Below are 15,666 nucleotides of genomic sequence, written 5' to 3' on the forward strand. Positions count from 1 at the left end.
CTGGGTTCAAATCCGGTCTCAGACACTTAATAATCACCTAGCTGTGTGGCCTTGGGCAAGCCACTTAACCCCATTTGCCTTGCAAAAAAACCTAAAAAAAAACCAAGAAAAGAGAGAGACCAGTACCCCTCACACACACTGGAGACCCCATTTAGAATGATATGAAATGTGTTTAGGGACTGGGAGCCAGGAAAAGTCTATCAGTGATTGACACTAGGGATTAGAGATGTGTTGGGAAGGCAATCAGCTCCTAGTGTCCCTGCCCCCAGAGGGCAGCCATGTCCCCTCCTACTCACTGGTCAGTACCGATGGGTTAAGACTCAGGATTTTGGGCAAGTCATAGTCTCTACTACTACCCTATGCCTTCTGCTGGGTCTTCAGTCTCTTCCCTGTCCATCATCTCTGCTCAGTTTCTGAGATCATGGTCTCCTCCCTCAAGTCCGTTTCCCATTACAGCCTTTTACTACTTCTCTGTCCCAGCCAAAAAAGGACTCTTGGCTTGCTCCTCTTCCTCAAACTCTACCTCTCACTTGCTTGTATTCATGTGAACCATCTCAGTTGCTGCTTGAAAAATCCTCATCTTTGCTTAAGGTGCCTTCTCCTTTGGAAAGCTTCATACTGGGGCCATTGTTGATGTTCTCTCTCCTTTTATAAGGAACTTTGTCTTACTTTCTTTTTGTGTTCTCTTTGCACAGTCAATTGTGGAACTGTGTCCTTTGTGCATCTTCTCAACTCCTAGCACAAGGAAGACAACAGGCACTTCATGGTTGCCTTATTGAACTGACACATCAGAGATCAGTCCCCAAGCTCCCACTGACCTCTGCCTTAGCAGAGGGAAGTGTAAGGAGATTTCTCAAAAAAAGGTTGTTTCTGTGGTTCTCTCTTCTTGCCCAAGTGTAACTTGTGTGGGCTCTGCCCTTCCCATTGATAAGGCCATGGCCAGGTTTCCAGGGCTCATCAGGTGAGTGCAGGTGGACATTGCCCTACACTGTTGCTCCCATCTATTCTTTAGGGTATCATCTTTGGTTTCATTGGAGGATTGCATCTTTTGTGCTTACTTCCTTTGTAGGTTACAATATGTGTTATATGGATTGTAAAAGGTGTTTTTGATTTCTGCCTTTGTTGTTTGTGAGTTTGTGTTGTCACTTCCTTCTTACCTTGAATGCCTGCCTCCAGTCTTTTCCCCTTCCAGCCCATCCTCCATTCAGTCACCTACCTGATTTTCCTAAAACCCAGGTCCAATCATGTCACCCTCTACTCAGTAAATCTGAGTGATTTCCTATCACCTTGAGGATTATAGGCAAAATCATCTCTGGCATCCAAAGCCATCTAAAACCCATCTTTCCTTATCCTTTACTTCCAACCAAGGATTCTTTTATCCAGTAACACTGTTCCAAGGACAAGACCTTCCATCTTTCTGCTCCAGGCATTTTCATTGGTTAGCTGTCCCTCAGGTCTAGAATTTCCTCTGCATTTCCTTCCCTGGCTTCCTTCCAGTCCCAACTAAATTTCCACCTTCAAGGAGAAGCCTTTCCTAGTCCCTCTGATCTCTAGAGCCTCCTCTCTACTGATTACTACCTATTAGTCCTTCATATCACATGTTCATGGCATTTAGATGCCCTTGGAGTCGGGAGGATAGGAGTTTGAATCCAGCCTCAGACATTTACTAGCTATGTGACCTTGAGCAAGTCACTTAATCCTGATGGCCTCGCATCCAGGGCCATCTCCAGTCATCTTGATAGATATCTGGCCCCTGGACCCAGATGGCTCTGGAGGAGAAAGTAAGTCTGGGAACTTAGCATAGAAATCTTTCACTCAAATCCAATTCAGTTGCTTGTCATGGCATCACTTCCCTGTTGTCATAGTCTTCTTCAAGAATGAAGGACAAATATTATTATTATTGTACATAATTGTTTGAATGTTGTCTCCAGCTTTTTTTTTTAGGATTTTGCAAGGCAAATGGGGTTAAGTGACTTTCCCCAGGCCACACAGCTAGTTAATTATTAAGTGTCTGAGACTGGATTTGAACTCAGGTACTCCTGACCCCAGGGCCAGTACTCTATCCACTGTGCCACCTGGCCACCCCTTTCATTGACTTTCTAAGGGGGATGTATTTTCTATCAAATTCCCATTCAAGAGTCAACATTTTGTCAGTTTTCAAACATTTTTTTCTCCCTTAAGTTTTTATTATATTTTTATTTTCCTTTTTAACAGTCCATGACCCCCAAAAGCCAGTCTATGGTTTTAGTGACCTTGATTCTACTTACTGGTTTTGCAACAGTTCATCCCATTTTCTTCTCTTTCCTGGTCCACACTGAAGATGGAGCTCACATTCTGTGTCTAAGGATACAAATTTCTTTTCAAGTTTTTTTGTTTTTTTTTTTTTACCTTTTCTCATATAGCCCAGACCAGGTAACTCCTAAGCTATAGTCTTTTTCCTTTGACTATCTGCTTCCATGTTTAATTTTCATCTAAGCATGAATTTTATTTATAACCATTTTTATCTTGTTTTTCAGTTGGGTCTGATTCTTTGTGACCCCATTTGGGGTTTTCTTGGAAGAAATACTGGAATGGTTTGCTATTTCTTTCTCTAGCCCATTTTTACAGGTGAAGGACTTGCCAAGGATACCAGAGCTAGAAGGTTTCTAAGGCTGGATTTGAACTCAGAAAGAGGAGTCTTTGAATTCAGGCCTGGCTCTCAATCCATTGTAGCTCCAAGTTTTATCATCACCTTTATTTCTTATTCCACCGTTACTGCCTGTGGATGCCTACTTGATGATTTCCTTCCCCACTCCCCATTGTTTCAAACGAAAATTAAACAAATCCAACTAAAAGGATGTTGGTCTGTCTGATCATTCCAAAACTAATAATTTTCTTTGATCTAAAGACTTTAGTCTTATTTTTCTCAAGATCCAAGATTACTCATCATATTTACTCAGTTTAACTTGGTTTTCATGTTCTTTATATGACCATTTGTTTGTTATATATCAATTCACAGAAGTCTTCTCCTGTCTCCACAACTTTAGGCTTTCCCCATTGCTGAATATTCACTTACTTTCCAATTTTTTTGCCACTACAAACAGAGCTGCTATAAATAAAAAAAAGGGGGGGACATATAGGGTTTTTTTCTCTTTTACATTGATTTCAGGAAGGTTTATTTAAGACTATACGACTATTACAGAAAAGATTCCTAGTGCATCGGTAGAGAGTTTTCCTGACCTAGACAGCCTATCTACCAATCATATCACACCTAGAATCATATCACATACATAAAAAACTGGGAACAGAGCTTTGATAAATAAATGATTAAGAACATCAAAAAAACAATTTTCAAAAGAAGAATTATATCCTGCCAACACAGCTATGGAAGAAACCCCATATCACTGAAATAAGAAAAGTATAAATGTTTTTTAGAAATATTTTATTTATTTTGAGTTTTACAATTTCCCCCCTATACTTGCTTCCCTCCCCCCACCCCAACAGAAGGCATTCTGTTAGTGTTTACATTGGATCCATGTTATACATTGTTCTCAGTTGAATGTGATGAGAAATCATTTCCTTAAGGAAGAAAAATAAAACATGAGATAGTCAAATTACATAATAAGATAACAGGTTAATACAAGTATAAATTGAAACAACTCTGAGGTTTAATCATATTCTTAGCACATGGCAAAGAAGACAAGACTAGACTTCTCAGTGTTGGAAAGGCCACAAGAAGACAAATACTAATGAACTGAGTTTTAAAACTATTAGCTTTTTTGAGTAGAACCAGGAGAACATTGCACACAGTAACAGCAATATTGTGTGTTGAAGAACTGGGAATGAGGGACAGCTAAATGATACAGTGGATAGAACACTGGCCCTGGAGTCAGGAGGACCCAAGTTCAAATGTGGCCTCATACATTTAATAATTACTTAGCTGTGTGAACTTGGGCAAGTCACTTAACCCCATTGCCTTGCCAAAAAAAAAAAACTGTGAATGACAGTTTTATCAATGCAATGATCTGGAATATCCCAAAAGAACTCATGAAGAAAAATGCTGTTTGTCTCCAGAAAAAGAAGTGATGTCAGAATTCTGACGGGAGCATGTTATTTTTCCCTTCCTTCCTTCCCTCTTTTTTCTTTCTCTTTTTTGGTATAGTTTTTTTACACAAAATGACAATTATGAAAATGTTTTACATGATTACACATGTATCACCTATATGAGATTGCTTACCATCTCAGGGAGACTGAAGTAGGGGGAGAATTTGGAACTCAACTTTAAAAAATGAATGTTAAAAATTGTTTTTACATATAATTGGGGGAATAAAACCAAAATATTATTTTTAAAAATTTTAACTTTTAGGGGCAGCTAGGTGGTGCAGTGGATAGAGCATTGGCCCTGGAGTCAGGAGGACCTGAGTTCAAATGTGGCCTCAGACACTTAATAATTACCTAGCTGTGTGGCCTTGGGCAAGCCACTTAACCCTATTGCCTTGTAAAAAGAAAAAACCTAAAATAGGACATTTTAATTTATTTTCAATGTAATGAATATGAAAAAACCCTGAACATTTCCTTATACAAAGAAGAGGAAAAGAGGATTCTGATGTAAACTACAAATCTCTATCAACTACATTTATTTTGCTTTTTTAAAAAGAATAGAAGAGGTGTGGCCAGGTGGCACAGTGGATAGAGCATTGACCCTGGAGTCGGGAAGATCTGAGTTCAAATCTGAATTCAGATACTTAATAATAACCTAGCTGTGTGGCCTTGGGCAAGCCACTTAACTCCATTGCCTTGCAAAAACCTAAAATAAAAGTATAGAAGAAATTCAGCATATTACTTTTCAAAATTATTATTCTGAACTTCCAGCTGTTCTTTTTTTGGGTTTTTTTTTTTTGCAAGGTAATGGGGTTAAGTGACTTGCCCAAGGTTACCCAGCTAGGTAATTATTAAGTGTCTGAGGCCAGATTTGAACTCAGGTTCTCCTGACTCCAGGGCCAGTGCTCTAATACATTGCACCACCTAGCTGCCCCTCCTTCTGTTCATTTTTTAAATGCTGCAATGACCCTCTTTTCTTTTTGGGAGGGGATATAATACTATCTCTAGTTTCCTTCTCTCCCTCTCTCTGCTCAACCCCTCCAAGTTAAAAAAAAAAAAATCCTTTTAACAAGTAAGCATGGTCAAGCAAAAAAAAAAAAATAATAATAATGCACACATCTGCCAGGTCCAGAAATGATTGTCTCATTTTGTATTGAGTGATTTGGCAGAAGAGTTGGTGGCACGGCTTATCGTCAGTCCTCCGGTGTCATTATTGGTCACTGCATTCATCAGGCTGCTTAAGTCTTCCAAAAAAGTCTTTTTTCAATGTTGCTATATAAATTTTTACAATATGCTACACCAATCCATATAGTTCTCATCAGATGTCAGTTAATTAGACTCGAGTAATTTTTATTTATTTCTTCCTTTGGTTGTTGTGAGGATAAAATGTGATATTCATAAAACACTTTGGGAAGTGTTAGCCTTCATTTTTGTCATTTCCAAAAGGGGGGGGTGGGGGGAACATCAGTTGTTTTAGTTGTTTTGTTGGGGTTTTTTTTAGGTTTTTGCAAGGCAAATGGGGTTAAGTGGCTTGCCCAAGGCCACACAGCTAGGTAATTATTAAGTGTCTGAGGCTGGATTTGAACCCAGGTACTCCTGACTCCAAGGCCAGTGCTTTATCCACTATGCCACCTAGCCACCCCTGTTAAGTTGTTTTTAAAATTGTTTTTGACTCTTTGTGACCCCATTTGGATTTTCTGGGCAGATATACTGGAGTGCTTTGTCATTTCTTTCTCCAGCTCATTTTGCAGATGAGGAAGCTGAGGCAAACAGAGTAAAGTGACTTGCCCAGGATCATGTACCTGGTAAGTATCTGAAGTAGGATTTCAATTTACCAAGATGAGTCTTCCTGACTCCAGGCTCAGCATCCTAACTACTGTACTATGTATGTAGCTTCATGAAATTTTCTATTATAATTTTAACTGTTTTTTTCTTCTATAATTCATTTAAGTTTCTTTTAAATATTTAGATGTAGAGCAGCTAGATGACACACTGCCCTGGAGTCAAGAGGACCTGCGTTCAAATGCAGCCTCAGACACTTAATAATTGCTTAGCTGTGTGACTGTGGGCAAGTCACTTAACCCCATTGCCTTGTTAAAAAAAAGAAAAAAGTAAATATTTAGATGCTATACAATTTGGTGCATATGTGTTAAGTGTTGAAGGTAAATCTATAGTTCTTTTCAGCAAAATGTAGTTTCCCTGTTTATGTCTTTTAATCAATCTTCATTGGTTGTTGACCTTTCCTTATCTGTCATCATGATTGCACCCCCTGAGTTTTGTTTTGGGTTTTTTTTGGCAAGGCAATGGGGTTAAGTGACTTGCCCAAGGCCACACAGCTAGGTCATTATTAAGTATCTGAGGCCAGATTTGAACTCAGGTCCTCCTGACTCCAGGGCCAATGCTCTGTCCACTGCCCCACCTAGCCACCCCTCCCCCAGAGTTTTTAAAGTTTCATTGAAGCATGAGACACTTTAATTCTGAGTGTTTTTTGTTTGGAGGCTTCCTATAAACAACTGTGGTCAGATTCTGCTTTCTAAGTTATGCTAACTCGGTTTTAGTTCCTTCACATTAATAATTACGACTGTTCGTTGTCTATTTCCCTCCATCTTATTGTCAAGTCTTTCCCTTTTCTGCTCCGTATTGCTGAAGGAGCTGAGGGGATGAGAGAAGACGGTGCTCAGTGTCACACTGAATGTAGGGAGCTTCAGCTCCCTGCTGCCCTTCATATAGACTGCCACACAGGTTCTCATCCTTTTGTTCTGCCAATATTGATCTCCTGCCAGGGCTTCATGAGGACGGACCCTGAGCAGGCACGTGCACCTTTGCTGTTCCAGAATCCGTGATCTCCAGGACACAGCCTTGAACTTCACCCAGGAGGGCTGGGGCATTCCTCCGAAGGAACTGTGCCAGGAGGTGGTCCTGGCAATCCAGCTGGGGGGGGGGGGTGCCCTTTCTCTCCCTGGAAGGGATGTGCTTTCTCCCGTGGCTAATGCTGGGGCGCATCCCAGTGGGGACCAGCCGCTTGGGCATAACGACGGGAAACGCCTGCAGCCTGGGGGGGCCGCTGGATTCTGCCCCCGGAGGCTGCCCTGGGCTCCCCTCCAGCCTCTGTGCAGGCGGCACAATGGGGTACGGTTCCCATCTCAGCACGGGGCCCGGCCCGCCCGGGAGCCCCTCACCCGCCGCCGGCTCCGAGCCTCCTCCGGACCCCCGGCCTGGGGGCAGGGGGAGCCCCGGAAGTCCCGCCCAGGTGAGGCTCTAGCTCTCTGTGAGCATGCGCGTACCCGCCGCACTACAGTTCCCAGAAGCCTTTTCCTCCTCCGTTCCCGGGGAAACCGGGACCAGGACGTCGTAAAAACAGGGAGGAACACTCGTGACGGACGTCACTTCCGCTCAGTCACCGCCCCACCCCCCCGCCCCTCCTCCCGCCGGCCCGTCAGGACCCGTCGCTTCCGGCCGCCTCGCCTCTGCTCCGGCTGCGCCGTCGCCGCCCCCGGACCCCAGCCCGGCATCCCCGCGTCCCCGGCCCGGGGTGAGTGCGAGGCGGAAGGGCTGGGCCCAGCGGGGAGGCGGAGCCCCGGGAGCCTGGGGGAGGGAGGGGGAGGGGCGGGAGCCCGGCCCCGCCCCCGCGACAGGAAGCGCCGGTTGGTCGGCCCCGCGGAGAATCAGGCAATCAGGAGCGCCGCTCCCCCCGCCCACGCCCCTCCCCTTGCTTGCTCGCCCTCCACTGCCCCACGTGACTCTAGTTCCGGCCCCTCCTCGGGCCACGCCCAGCCCCCCCCCCCCCCCCCCCCCGCAGGCCGGGGCGGCCCGGCTGTGCCATGGAGGGCCGCCCTGGGGCGCCGTGGCTCCCTGCCCCGGGGGACCCGGCTCCCGACTGCGGCCCCGGCCCGGCCGGCTGCGTGCAGAGTGAGGGGAAACGAAGGCAACGCAGAGGGGAGCCGCGGCCGGAGCGGGGCGGCCGGGGCGGGGCGCTGTGCAGCCAGGCCGGCGCCCCCCACGGGATGCCCGCCCCGGGTGGCAGCGGCCGCGGCAGCGTGTGCCCCCGCCCGGGCATCAGGACCCCGGGGGACGTTTCTGCCCCGGCCGCTCATGGTTCCATTTCCTTTCCCAGCTCTGCCTTCCCAGGGAAAAGGCACCGTGGTAGAGAATGGCCCCCGTCCTCCGAGCCGCCAGGGCTTGCCAGGTGAGTGGGTAGGTGGCACAGTGGACAGAGCACTGGCCCTGGAGGCCGGAGGACCTGAGTGCAAATGTGCCCTCAGACTTTCTACTTACCTAGCCTTGGGCAAGTCACTTAACCCCATTGCCTTGCGAAAACTAAAAAAAAAGAACCTCAGCATTTCATACATTGTCTGATTATTAATGTGTTCTTCAATGAAATGCTAAAATTTGTAATTGTTTAATAATTAACTTTCCTTAATTACCTATAAAAACAATTTTGAGTAAATATTCTCTCCCCCTCTCCTCTCCCCTCCCCACTCCCCAATGAAAAGAAGCAATTTGAAATAGGTTAAATATGTGTAACAGATAGTAAAGCTCTTTTAGCCGAGATAATTTATCCCATTCTACTTCCCCTTCCTCCACACATTTCTCTTTCTCATCCCCTAATTTTATTTTTTAAGATAATGCGCCCCATCATTTGCAACTCACATCCATGCCCTCTATGTGCGCTCCTTCTAAATTGTCCCAAAAAGGAGAAAGATTTAGGTGTTTCCCATTTAGGAAAGTAAATGGTTAACTTTATTGAAATGTTTATGAATTTTCTCTCTGTTTACCCTTTAATGCTTCTTTTTTTGATTACGCATCTGAGAGTAAAAATTTCTATTCAAATTCTGGTTTTTTTTTTCATTAGAAATGCTTGAAGCACTTCTATTATATTGATGTCCATTTTTCCTTCTGTTTTCGGGGTAGATGTTTCTTGGTTGTAATCCTAGCCTTTTTAACTTTGGCAATTTCATATTCCAAGCCTTTTGAATCTTTAATGGAGAAACTATTAATGGGGGGGGGCTGCTTGCAATATTTTCTCCCTGACTTGGTGTTGTTTTCAAGGAATTATAAAGGAATTGGGCTACAATATTTCTCTTTCAGAAGGTGATTGATGTATTCTTTCAACTTTGATACTTTGATTTTACTTTTTGGCTCTAGAATAGCTGGGCAGTTTTCCTTGACAATAACTTGAAAGGTCATACCCTAGACTCCTTTTTATCCTAGCTTTCAAGTAGTCCAGAAATTTTAAAATTATCTCTCCCAGGTCTATTTTCCTTATCAGTTGTTTGCCAATAAGTTATTTCACATTTTCTTTCCCTTTTTTAACTTTTTATTTTGTTTTTGTTTCATTTGTTGTTACTTGATGTCCCATTGATTCATTAGCTTCCACTTTCCCAATTCTGATTTTTGAGTTCTTTTCTCTGATGAATGTTTTTTGCCTCCTTTTCCAATTACCAATTCTGTTTTCTAAGAAATTCTTCTGGGGTGGCTAGGTGGTGCAGTGGATAAAGCACCGACCCTGGAGTCAAGAATATCTGGGTTCAAATCCGGCCTCAGACACTGAATAAAATTACCTAGCTCTGGCCTTGGGCAAGCCACTTAACCCCATTGCCTTAAAAAAAAGTTTTTTTTTTTTGAACCTGGGGCCCAATCTTATGTTGCTTTGAGGCTTTGGCTTTACTATCATCTTCTGAGTATATTTTAGTCTTCCTGTCCTCTTAGTAACTTTCTGTAGTCAGGATCTTTTTCTCCTGTTTGCTCAGTTTCCAACCTTTTTCTTCACTTTTAACTCTAGGTTAAAGTGATGCTCTTTTTCTAGAATGGAGGGGACAGGTCCCAAGCATGAGATTTTTGGTGCAGCTGTTTTCAGTTGTAATTCTGGAAACCTGTAAGTTTTCAGTTCTCCCAAGAGTGGTAGGAGCTAGGGAAAGGTTTACTCTTCTGCCTTAACTGTGGCTCTGGTCTGTGAGTTAATAAAAGTTCCACCCTATTCTACCCTGGAACTTGTGACCAGGGTCCCTGATCTTCTACAACCACAAGCTTTGGGGTGCTGGTGCTCCTCCTCATCCTGGATCTAAGACCCAGGACTGTGATCCAGATGCAAGTATGGGCAATGCAGTAGAGTCCTGTCTGTGCCAGCAAAGGGAGCCCTGGGATCTCCTTCTGACCAGTTGTCACTGCTTTCAATGGCTTCTGATGCCTGTTCCTGGTTTGCTGGTCCTGGTCTATGCTGGCATGGTTTGTGCCTCACTCTCACTGTAGTGCAGCAGACCTTTCCTGCTGACCTTCTAAGTTATGGAAAATTGTTTCACTTTGTCTTTTTGTGGGTTCTCCTGCTCTAGAACTTATTTTTAGGCATTATATCAAAGTTGTTTGGCAACTTTGGCAGGGAAACCCAGGTGAGTCCCTTCCTTTTTCTCTGCCTCTTATTTCATGTATGTGTGTGTGTATGTATATATTTGTCCATTTGGGTCCTTTTTTTTTTAAATGTCATTTGAGGTATAGATCAGGTTGGCAGCTCCATCAGCAGCAGTACAATGATATGTCTATTTTCCTGCAACTTCTCCAGTATTCATCCTTTTAATTTTCTGTCAACTCTGCCAACCTGATAGGTGTGAGGTTGAACCTTGAGAGTTCCTTTGATTGATATTTCTCTGATTAGAACCATTTTTTTATATGACTTTTGATTGTTTGGATTTTCTTCTTTGAAAACTGACTATCCACATCCTTTTATTGTTTCTCATTTGGAGATCTTGCTTAGATTTAGTAGTAATTGTTTTCCTTTTTTCCTTTTTCTCATTATTTAAATAAGTATCTGGTGTAAAATAAGCACTGAATTAAAATTAGTCTTTTGATTGGTCAAATGAGATATTTCTAAAGTTTTTAGCAAGTAGGCCATTAATAAATGCTTATTTCCTCCCCTCTCTGCATGCATGTGGTTCAGAATCTACTCCTTTTCCATTTACAACAATTACTTCAATAATTGCCCTGGATCACCACTATGAGCCGGAATTCTCTGGAGTTCTCCCTAAAGTTCCTGAGTACTTCACTCATCCTTTCAGGTCTTGATGAGAAACGATGTCAGAATAAGTACACATGGATTTTCTGTTTCAGTTATCAGTGACATTCCAGGACGTTGCAGTGGAGTTCACCTGGCCAGAATGGCAGCACTTGGCACCTTTTCAAAAGGAGCTATATAGAGATGTGATGCTGGAGAACTATGGGAACTTGGTCTGCCTGGGTAAGGATGGCTTCCTGCAGTTTCCTGGGTGACCAGAGTCTTTGTTCATATTGTTGGGGCTTGTTTGGAAAACTGAGCAGCTATTTTTGGAATGCAGAGACCAGAGATGATTTAACTCAAAGAGTTAATCTCAAGAGATAAGGGACTAAATGTTTTGCTTTATATAATTAGAAACTATTGGCTGAATTGTGTTACTGCTCAAATTATGCTTTCCTGTTCTTTGTTCTCTGGATTCCAAGCTCAGATACTTGATGACATAAAATGTTCCCCTTTCCTGACTGGAAATAAATTTTTGTTTCTGACACCAAATCCACTATGAATGGATTCCCCCATCCTTAGCTTTAGCTCCTGGTAGCCTCACCTGCTTTTCCTCCAAAGAGAAGGAATAGGATTAAATTTTGGAATAGCTCTGTCCCCAGTCATTTCCCTTTTCCAATGAATAGGACTTGCAGTTTCCAAACCAGATGTGATCTCCCAGTTGGAGCGAAGGGAAGCACCTTGGGCACCAGGAGGAATCCAGAGAAGTAGCTGTCCAGGTGAGTGGGTCATTGGAAATAACAGTTCCCCTGGTCAGTCTAGGAAAGCACAGGTATATCTCTGAACACGGCTGTCTCCTACTGGCTGCCCAGGCCTTGGGTGAAGATGAGATTTTGTGGCATTAGCTCTCTCCTGAAGACTCCGTTTCTTATCAAACATTCACTGTCCTGACACCTCTCCCTTTATAATGTCCCTCCAGTGTCAGAGAAGAGGACCCCCTCAGCACAGAATAGGACTTTCTTCTCCACCTTCTGCCCCCTTCCTGATGCCCTACTGTTTTCACTGAACAAGTGGAAGGGGTTTACACCAGAAAGAGATCCATTGTGTATTTTCTTGTTTCCAACTAGTTTGTGACCAGCCCCTTGCTACTTAGTGCCACTTATTCCAAGACCTCTGATTGCACTTGACCTCACTGGAGGACAGTTGGTCTTGGTGGAAAGATATTTTTTTTTACTACCAGACCTTAATTTGCCTGTTTCCAACATATGCTCGTTGATCCTAGTTCTGCCTCCCAAACAGAACAAGCTGAGGTACTGTCTTTTCAATATGTCAGCCTTTCCCAACCTCAATGTGGTATTATCCCCTGCCCCAGATCTTCTCTTCCTACTAAACACTCCCGGATCCTTCATTGAATTGTTTGATGATAGGAGCTTAAGGCCTCCAACATTCTGGTTTCCCAGCTCTGGGCGCTTCTTTACTGAGGTGCCCAGAAATGAATGTGCACACAAAAAACCTCCCTGGTATGTGTCAGAAGATAATTGGAAAATTATCTGGGACTTTTAGTGGACTGCAAACTCAGTCTGAATCAGAAGTGGGTATTATGGTATTAAAGGAAAGCATAGAGTTGAGAAGGGGGAAATGAGTCTCCTGTGTCCAGCCCTGATCAGATCCCATCTGGGTATTGTGTTCTGTTGGCAGGATTCAGAGGCAAGTTCACTGCCCTGTAGTTTCCAGGATCCATTTTTCACCTCCTTTTTGTTTTCTTTAAATTAGTACAGATTTTACACAACCTAAACAATGTTTCTCCCATTGAATGAGACAATAATCACACCTGCCAACTTTTTTCAAGGCTGTAATACACCTGGGTCAGGTGACTTGTATTCCTCAGTGGCTGCCAGGGACCTCTCGTTTCCCATAGGTTTTTATTATTGTCATTATCTAGAATGAAATAATTCTTTCTATAATTTTTATTTAATCCACTTGTTTTTTAAAATGAGGTTATTTAGTTTCCAATTAGTTTTGCGTCTATGTCTCCCTGGCCCAATATTGCATATGATTTTTATTGCATTATGATCTGAGAAAGATTTATTCACTATTTCTGCCTTTCTGCAGTTGACCATTAGGTTTTTGTGCACTAGTACATGGTCAGTTTTTGTGTAAGTGCCATGTACTGCAGAACAGAAAGTATATTCCTTTCTATCCCCATTTAATTTCCTCCATAACTCTGTCATATCTAGGTTTTCTAACAATCTATTTAACTCCTTAACTTCCTTCTTGTTAATTTTTGGTTAGATTTATCTAAATCTAGGAGCTGGAGGTTGAGGTCTCCCACTAGTAGAGTTTTGTTGTCCGTGTCTTCCTTTAGCTCTTTCAACTTCTCTAAGAATTTTGATGCTATGCCATTGGGTGCATACATATGTAGTACTGAAATTACTTTATTGTTCTGTGGTACCTTTTAGGAATATATAGTTTCCTTCCTTATCTCTTTTAATGCTATCTATTTTTGCAGCTGCTTTGTCTGAGATAAGGCTTGCTACCCCTGTTTTTTTCACTTCAGCTGATACAAAATATATTCTGCTCCAACCTTTTACCTTTACTCTATATGTATCTCTCTGCTTCAAATGAGTTTCTTGTAAGCAGCATATTGTAGGATTCTGTTTTTTAATACACTCTGCTGTTTGCTTACATATTAAGGGAGAGTTCATTCCATTTGCATTCAAAGTTATAATTACTCACTTTTTATTGCTCTCCAGTCTATCTTCCCACTGTTTGTATTTTTTTCCCTTTTTTCACTTTATCCATATTCCCTGGTATTTTGTTTCTGAATACCACCACCTTCAGTGTGTTTGCCCTCCTATATCAACCCCCCTCCCCTTTCTTTCCCCTTTCCCTTTTTTTCTTTCTTCCTTCCCTTCCTTCTGTTAGTTCCCCTTTTTCTCCACCTCCCCGTCCCCACCCTCCCCCTTTTCTTCTTTTAATATTTGAAAGGTAAGATAAGTTTCTTAACTGAGTGTGTAAGTTAACTGTAAGCAAGTCTGATGAGAGGAAGATTCAAATGGTTCTCACCTCCTCCCTTCTTCCCTTCTGTTGCAATAGGTCTTTTGTACTTTTCCATTTCCTTTTCCAATTGGTCAGTTCTATTTTTGAAGGAATTTTCCATTTGCCCAAATGTAGTTTCGAGAGAATCATTTTCGTTTTGTATTTGTCCAATTGTATCTTCCAAGGATTTGTTTTCTTGTTGTGAGATGTTAATTTTCTCTTGAGTTTCTTTTCCCAATTTCTCCAAATGATTTTTAAACATTCCTGGTTTCTTCTAGGAAGTCTTTCTGGGCTGGAGACCAATTCATAGTCTCCTCAGAAGTGCTAGTTCTATGTTAGAATCTGGTCATTCTAAGTATTTCTCCATGGGCTCCCCTTCTGCTAACCTTTCTTCATTTTCCTATGATCTTGTGTTGGGGAGGGGCTGGCTCTCAGAGGTTTGCTTTTGAAAACTCTAGAGGCTTTGTTCACTTGGTTTAGTAATTCCAAGTGGGCCAACCAATAAGAGGTGCTGGTTATTTCTCTGTAGTGTTTGAAATCCTCTCCCTAATCCTGGAGGGAGTAAGGAGGGACAGAGGAGGGGCAGCAGGATCTGAATTGCCCTTGATCAATGGGCTGGGTTGGGGGGGGGGAGTTAATCTCCCTTTCAGCTTAGTGAGCTCTGTTGCCCTTACACCTGAGCCTGGGGGGGGGCGGGGTGGGAGGTTTTTGTTCTAGGAAGAATGTTCTGCAAAAAGTACAGAGCTCAGGTCCTGTACCCAGCTGGTCCCTCTCCAGGGGTGCTCAACAACACTCTGAGACAGAACTCCCCCTCCCAATAACTGGGGCTCATTAGAGTTCTTCTCCTCCCAGTCAAAGATTCCAGGGCTAAAGTTAGTTCTTGAACCGCCAATCACCAATGTCTCCGTGGCTAAGGCTGGTCCCCTGATCTCACCATTGCTGTACCTGTGCTCACCCTCTCCTCTTTGTTCCTGGTTCACCCTTGGTCCTCTGAGACAGACCTTGCTGTTAGGCAGGCGTTCTTCTCCTAGTTTCTTTTTCTGGGTTTTGTAAATCGAATTTCTTTTAAGAGGTTTCTTTTATGTTAATTTTGAGAGGAACCAGGAGCACTTAGCACAGTACCTGTCTTCTCTCTGCCATCTTGGCTGGAAGTCCCCCAGGGGTCTCTTTTTTTTTAAATTTTATTCATTTAAGGCAATGGGATTAAGTGACTTGTCCAAGGTCATGCAGCTAGGCAATTATTAAGTGTCTGAGGCCTGACTTTGAACTCAGGTCGTCCTGACTCCAGGACTGGCCCTCTATTCACTGTATCCCCTAGCTGCCCCTCTGTTCTGCTTCGTAATCTATTGTAATGCTCAATCCTTATTTTCCTATTGTACTACATAAATTTGTATTCCTGAACATTCTTTTTGTGCATCATCTTTTGTTTGTAAGCTAGATTCTGGGCTGACCTACAGGCAGCTAGGGGATGCTGTGGATAGAGCATCTGCCATGAAGTCAGGAGGACCTGAGTTCAAACACAGCCTCAGATACTTCATCTTAATACTTGTGTGATCTTGGAC

General features: G+C 43.0%; 1 protein-coding gene across 2 annotated transcripts in view; it reads left to right on the forward strand.

Moving 5' to 3' along the window:
- Window positions 1-7,540: 7,540 nt before the first annotated feature.
- The window catches only part of LOC141497093 (uncharacterized), a 33,077-nt gene continuing 24,951 nt past the window's right edge, over window positions 7,541-15,666 (forward strand). The window contains exons 1-4 of one of the 2 annotated variants that reach the window (XM_074199686.1): window positions 7,541-7,612; window positions 8,195-8,266; window positions 11,182-11,308; window positions 11,752-11,844. In XM_074199686.1, coding sequence (XP_074055787.1) covers window positions 8,231-8,266; window positions 11,182-11,308; window positions 11,752-11,844 — 256 coding nt within the window. In that variant the 5' untranslated portion in view covers window positions 7,541-7,612; window positions 8,195-8,230. Of the gene's footprint in view, window positions 7,613-7,884; window positions 8,267-11,181; window positions 11,309-11,751; window positions 11,845-15,666 lie in introns of those variants that run through there. The other variant, XR_012471228.1, reaches the window with a different exon arrangement.

This window comes from Macrotis lagotis, chromosome X, assembly GCF_037893015.1.
Source record: "Macrotis lagotis isolate mMagLag1 chromosome X, bilby.v1.9.chrom.fasta, whole genome shotgun sequence".
Lineage (NCBI taxonomy): Eukaryota > Metazoa > Chordata > Mammalia > Peramelemorphia > Peramelidae > Macrotis > Macrotis lagotis.